Source organism: Chaetura pelagica, unplaced genomic scaffold, assembly GCF_000747805.2.
Source record: "Chaetura pelagica isolate M959 unplaced genomic scaffold, ChaPel_1.0 scaffold145, whole genome shotgun sequence".
NCBI classification, from domain to species: domain Eukaryota; kingdom Metazoa; phylum Chordata; class Aves; order Apodiformes; family Apodidae; genus Chaetura; species Chaetura pelagica.
This window is the reverse complement of record NW_009953332.1, coordinates 57,515-64,705: the sequence shown is the minus strand read 5'-3', so window position 1 is coordinate 64,705 and position 7,191 is coordinate 57,515. Positions and strand designations below refer to the sequence as shown.

General features: G+C 43.6%; 1 protein-coding gene across 1 annotated transcript in view; it reads right to left on the bottom strand.

Moving 5' to 3' along the window:
- Positions 1-6,423, bottom strand: part of PALM2 (paralemmin 2) — a 193,295-nt gene extending 186,872 nt beyond the window's left edge. The window contains exon 1 of the mRNA XM_009998160.1: positions 6,149-6,423. Within this exon, the coding sequence (XP_009996462.1) occupies positions 6,149-6,423 (275 nt within the window). The remainder of the gene's footprint in view (positions 1-6,148) is intronic.
- Positions 6,424-7,191: the final 768 nt, after the last annotated feature.

Genomic DNA, 7,191 nt, shown 5'->3' with positions numbered 1-7,191 from the left:
CACTGATAATGCTTTTCTTTTAGTTTTAGGGAGGGGAGCTGTGCTTATTTCTTTTTCTACTTAATATGGAGCAAGACAGCCTGTAGCACTGGGTTAGATGTCTTTGTTAAACTCCTAAATAAATCTAAATAATAAACCAAGAAAGAATAAATTATTTTGGCCAAAGCCTTTATCTCCTTTCATTTAATAATCTAATGAACCATTCCTTCTTGCTCTCCATTGCTCCATGTGTGCTGTGATGAAACCTGTACTTCTGAACCATGCAGTAAAAGCAAAATACTTATATGAAATCTTCATAAAGATTTAGAATGCCTATCTATTAATTTCCTAGCTTTACCATGCTTGGTTTTGACAAAAGCTGGCACTGCATAGTGATATGAAAGTGGAAGCTCTGGCTCCATCTGCACCCAGAAGCACAGCCTGAAAAGGGAAGCCAGGACCCATCCTCCTTTATTCCACAGAAGAAAGTTTTCATGCTAGGACTCGAGCTATAGCCTGAAACCAAGGTGCTGCTTCTGCTCACCTGCACACTGGTCTTCAGTATGCAGTCCCCCAGTCAAAGCCTGCTTAGGTACCAGGACCTGGAACACCACCAGACTAAGGTGAGTTATTGTCCAGAGACCAATGGATTCATCAGCTCAGAAAAACTCTTCTGAGGGCCTCACTCTTGCCTCATCCTCTAAACAGTCCAGAAAATGCTGCTCTATGGCCAGGCATTGTGCTGTGATGCTGAGAGGTATGTACCACATCCCATTAACAACTGGACTCAATAGTTTTTAAGGATCTTTTCCAACCTGAATTATTATCACAGAATCACAAAATTGTTCTGGTTGGAAAAGAGCTTTAAGGTCATCACATCCAACCATTAGCGTAACTCTACCAAGCCTGGTGCTAAACCATGTCCCTCAGCACCACAACTACACATCTTTTAAACACTTCCAGGGATGGTGATTCAACCACCTGCCTTGGCAGCCTGTTCCAGTGTTTGGTTACCCTTTTGGTAAATAAATTTTTCCTAATATGCAGCCTAAACAACCCCAGTTCCCTCAGCTGTTACTCATAAGATTTTTTATCTAGACCTTTCAGCAGCTTCATTGCCCTTCTCTGGACTGGTTCCAGCACCTCAATGTCCTTCTTGTAGTGAGGGGGTCAAAACTGAACACAGGATTTGAGATGTGGCCTCACCAGTGCAATGATCAGACCACAAACATTCTCAACCATTCTTGACTGTCACTTAGCTCCTTTGATACACTTTCTTCACCTGTTTTTGAATCTGAGGCATTCAGGTCAGTGATTAATGAAATATCCTAAATGCATGTTTGTATTTTGATGCAATATTTCTTTTGTAACTATTAGATAGCTTTCAGGTTTTCTATGTTTGCATGTTTAAGGGCAGTATAAGTAATTAAAATAGCTAAGTTAGTATAATGATGAGAAGAATCTGGTTATCAGTTTGCTTTCCACTGGGCAAAGTAATCAGTAGTGGACCATTAGGTTACCTACAAGCTAGAAAAAACACAAGATACCAACAGGTGCTTAAAGTCCTCATGGCAAAGCAATTATTTCTGTCCAGATTCACCATTAACAGCTACTAAGCACAGAAATCATTGCTTGGTAGTGCTCAAAGCAGCCAGTTTATTCCAGCTAAACAACTGGCCCCAAAGCACTGCTCATTCACCACATCTTAAGAGAGGGTTCACTGGAATCCAACAAGGTGAAGAAGACCTGCACCAAGGTGAGAAATAACGTGGATTCCACACCCACTGACATGTTCTCCAGCATCCTCCACACCTCCATGGGTGCAGAAACCTCATGGAAGGAGGGTGGTGTAGCTCCCACTGTTCTTTCTAGCCAGCTCTTAGGGAGGCTACCTCAAGTACCTTGATGCCAGCCAAAGAAATACAACATCACCATGGCCAGGAAGTCCAGCAAAGGCAGAGGAATTTCAAGCAGAAAGCCCTTAGTGCAAGGCTGTTGTTGGATCCCCCCCTGACACTAATGGCGACCTCGGTAAACCAAGCAAAACTAAGCGTGTCAGATCAAAGTCCTGCTGCTGCCTCCACTCCCTCAGCTCATCATTCAGATGCAAAGCTGCTCTCAAATAAAAGCCAGATGTGGAGCCAGCTCCATTTCCTGATTAGCTGAGATGTCACTTTAGAAGCCAACTGCTCTGGTCTGAGTCCTGAAACCGAACCAACGTTTCCAGTGGAACATCAAGGCAAATAAGGCACAAAACTGGTGCTGGTGTTGATGAGGACAGATCTCTTAAAAAGTGGCATTCTCACAGGGACAGTAAAAATTACTGCATGGAAAGTAGCTGGTTGCTCCTGTGTCGCATTACATCATCCTCTTTTAAGCCAGGCAATCTGCAGAGCAGACACAAGCAATGCTTCTCACAGCTAATAATGCCAAACACCAAAAGGTTCCCATAATAACATACACTGCTCCTGGTTGGAGGCAAATGGGTCCAAGGCAGCCTTGATCCTAATCATGGCAAGGCTGATATACCTGTAATTTCCTCTAAGAACTAACAACCTGAAGGAAGTTGATCAAACTTTAAAAAAAAAACCCAAAAACAACCAGAAAAAAAACCCACAGCAAACCCCAATCATCCAAACCAAACCCAAGAAAAAGCCTGAATTAGTTCAGACCTTTCTTTTTTTGAATGCATGGTTTTGAAAATACGGTTTTGATTGTTCTTAAGGTTTTTGTACATTTGCAATTCTGGTCAAAAAAGACTGGCAGTTCTTCTTATCTCTCTCAAAGTCTGAATTGTCCAGGGAAAAATAAATTTAAAAATAAATATTGTCTTCATTTTGGCAAAAGTATCTTGCATACCTGGATAATTATGTGTGTGAATATTGTGGAAGTTAGCTCTCCTGAATTATAACCCTGTGTGTCTTTAAAAATACAACTAAACCAGACAGAAAATGTTTTTAAATCAATTTGGTCAGCTAACCTTCTGCTTCCCCACCACTGCTTCACAAATGCAAAACTCCTCCAGTCCATGTGTGGTCAGTTAGTTTAAGCTGTGGAAAAGATGTTTAGCCAGCCCAAGAGTCTTTGTAACACCTGATGAGAGCTCAACCCAAGGCATCTATTTTAATTTTTGTCCAAGAAACAGCTGCTAAAAATTTTAAAAATTTCACAATTTGACTTACATTTTCCAAAGCATGCAGACTTTGGTTTGGATATATAGCATCAGGTGTGGGCAGTAGTTTTAATTTACAACTCCTCTTGTTTTGAGGCAGAAGTTCCCCTGGAGAATGGTTTTATGTGGGCTGAGACCCAGTCTTGGATTTCAGCATTAGCTTGTTTGCTTGCACTGGACTATCAGCAGACTGAGTGGATGTGCTTATCTGAGAAAATGTTCTTTCCACACTTAGTTCATTCCTTGCCCATGGCTCTTCAAGATCCTACTGTAAAGGTTTGATTTTAATTTCTAGCTTTGCACTCACTTCTCTGAGAACTGACTGGGCCACTCCAAAATCACATCACTGTGAAATCAATGGTTTTCATTGTGCTGATGGCTACTCACAAAAGCAGAAGTTGCTCACTGTGTTTTGAAGAGAGACAGTCAGCTGCAGAAAGTATGAACACAAACCACTGTGTCCTTTCCTGGTGGGGGAAGGGTGAGGGAGAATACCACTATGGCAGGAAAGTTTGCACTCCTTAATGACTTTCTTGATATCCTTTTCTAAAAAATGTTCCTTTTCTCCATTTTATTGTGCTTCCTGCCACTACATGGCTCCTTACATGGTGACACCTCCAAGGGTCTGAACCAGCCCACTAGAAATTTCAGACTGGAAAAACTTATCCTGCAACATCAAATGACAACTACTCCCTCCTCTTCCCTGTTTTCACACAAAACCCTCATAGTCTGAAGGAGAAGTAAGCTCCTTCCAGCTTTGGAGTAGTGATTTAGGGACATTCCTGCCAAAGCACCAGCAGTGCAGGGAGGGCAACATAGGGTAAGAGACAGAATGGAGACATGTCTTATCTCTGAGAAGGTTGTTTCCTCATTTTTTTTTTTTCCAATGAGGAATGAGAATGTAAAATAAATCTAAAAAATTGTTATGGATTATTTATAGCACATGTGCGCTTTTTCAAAGTAGGTGACAAATGCCAAGATACAAAAGAACTGCAGAGTGTCTCAGTTTCTCATTTAGAATTATTTTAGCAGAAGGAGCATCTGATACTGATAATGACAAAAACTTTTGCTCTACTGCCATGGAGTATGCCAAGGGTTGAACATACAGTGGATTCAAGGCAGAAGTAGAAGCATTTAAGCTACCCCCAAAACTTCTAAGTTAGACAATTGCAGTCTAACGAATTTGTGCTTCACTAATAACAAAAATGCATACTTTTGTTCCTGGAATGACAACTGGGTTAATGAAGTACTGTGAAAAATTTGAGGAATGTCATAGTTATGCAGCACCACCCAGAAGTAAGGTGTGCTATCACTGCAGAATGGCCACAGTGATTCTGTCTCAGATTTGCTTTTCTCTCAAAATAAAAAGAAGAACAACAGCATTACTTCAACATAATTTATTTAAAAGTAATGTTATTTTGTGTTATTATTTTCTATTACTATGTACTATTTTCTTTCTTTTATATATATATATATATATTTTAATCTTTAATCCTTTTGGGTAGGGACTCCTGAAAGGAACAGATGAGGAACTAGACTCTTGGTTCCCAAAGACCCCATGGCACTTCCAGAAACAAAATGAGCTGGGACAACTCAGCACACTTCCACACTGACCCTGGGTCCATCCTGCTTGGGAAGATCAGCACTCGTATGTATAACTCTGGTCTCAGGCTCCAGCATTACAGCAGAGGAGAAAAACATAGCATCATAGAATAGTTTGAGTTGGAAGGGATCTTGAAGATCATATAGATCCAAACCCCTGCATGGGCAGGGACACCTCTCACTAGATCAGGTTGCTCAGAGCCCCATCCAACCTGCCCTTGAACACTTCCAGGGATGGGGCTTCTACAACTTCCCTGGGCAACCTGTGCCAGTGTCTCACCACCCCCACGCCAAAGAATTTCCTCCTAATGTCTAACATAAATTTCCCCTCTTCCAGTTTTAATCCATTACCCCTGGTCCTCTCACTACTGGTAAAAAGTCTCTCCCCAGCTTTCCTGCAAGGCCCCTTCAAGCACTGGAAGACCAGGAGCCTTCTGTTCCCAGGCTGAAAGGCCCCAGTTCTCACAGCTTCTCACAGAATCACAGAATTGCTGGCGTTGGAAGGGACCTCTAGAGATCACCTAGTCCAACTCTCCCACTGAAGCAGGATCACCTAGAGCACAGGACTCTATCCAGGCGGGTTTTGAACATCTCCAGAGATGGAGACTCCACAGCCTCCCTGGGAAGCCTGTCCCAGGGCTCTGTCACCCTCACTGTGAAGAAGTTTTTCCTCATATTTAAATGGAACTTCCTGTATTACAACTTGTACCCATTGCTCCTTGTTCTGACACTGGGAACTACTGAGAAGAGCCTGTCTCCATCTTCCTTGCACTCACTCATTAGATACTTTTATATGTTGATAAGGTCTCCCCTCAGCCTTCTCATCTTCCAGCTCTTTCAGCCTTTCCTCATAAGAGAGATGCTCCAATCCCCCAGTCATCTTCGTCACCATCCTCTGGACTCTATCCAGTAGCTCCCTGTCTCTCTTGAACTGTGGAGCCCAGAACTGGTTGCAGTTGTCCTCATAGGAGAGGTGTTCCAGCCCTTGGATCATCTTCATGGTCCTTCTCTGGACTTTCCCCAGGAGCTCCATGCCCTTCTTATGTTGGAGGCTCCAGAATTGGACACAGTACTCCAGGTGGGGTCTCATGAGAGTCAAGTCAAGAATCATCTCATTTGACCTGCTGGACATGCTTCTTCTGATGCAGCCCATGACACAGTTGACTTTCTGTGCAGCAAGCACACATTGCCAGCTCATGTTGAGCTTCTCATCCACCATCACCCCCAAGTCTTCTCCTCCGGACTGTCTTTGATCCGTTTTCCACCCAGCCTGTATTTGTGCTTGGGATCCAGGTGAGACTGACTGGGCTATAGTTCCCTGGGTCTTCCTTTTTTCCCTTCTTGAAAGTGAGGGTTATGTTTCCCCTTTTCCAGTCAGTGGAGATTTCTCCATACTGCCAAGACTTTTCAAATATGATGGACAGAGGCTTTGCAACTTCTACAGTCAGTTTGTTCAGGAGCTGGGGATGAACACCATCAGGTCCCATGCACTTATGCATCTTCAGGTCCTTCAGGTGGTCACAAATCTGCTCTTCTCCCACAGTGGGGAGATCCTCTTCACAGTCCATGCCTTCACCTTCTCCAACTTGGATGGTGTGACCAGACTCTTTACCCGTGAAGACTGAGACAAAGTAGTCATTGACTACCTCAGCCTTCTCTATGTCCTGCATGGCCAGGTCTCCAGTTCCTTCTGAAGTGGGTCCACATTTTCCCTTGTCTTCCTCTTATTGCTGACATACTTGTAGAAACCTTTCTTCTTATTCTTAACATCCCTGACCAGGTCCAACTCTGTCTGTGTTTTGGCCTTCCTTACCCAATCCCTTGCTCCTCTGATAACTTGTCTGTACTCCCTTCAGAATACCTGGCCCTGCTTCCACTCTCTCTGTACCTAGTTTTCAGTTTAACTGTGTCCAGAAGCTCCTTGCTCATGCATGCAGGCCTCATGGCTCTCCTGCCTGCCTTCCCCTTCATTGAGACACAGCTCCTGGGCATGGAGGAGGTGATCCTAGGGTATGAACCAGCTTTCCTGAGCTCCCATTACCTCCCAGGCTTGGTCTCGTGGTACCCTACCAATTAGATCCTCGAAGAAACAGAAATCTGCACTCTTGAAATCGAGGGTAATGAGCTACATTTGTGCCTTCCTCGCTGTCCTAAGGATCTTGAATTCAACCACGTTATGGTTGCTGCAGCCCAGTCTCCCTTTAAGTCTCACATTGTGAACCAGCCCATCTTTGTTGGTGAGAAAAAGGCCCAGCATAGCACCTTTTCTTGTTGGTTCCTCTACCATTTGGAGGAGGAGGTTGTCATGAATGCACTCCAGGAACTTCCTGGATTGCTGATGCTTCACTGTGTTGTCCCCCCAGCAGATACAATGGTTGAAAGCCCCCATGAAGAGCAAAGTCTGAGAGTGTGAGGCTGTTCCTATCTGCTTGTAGAGG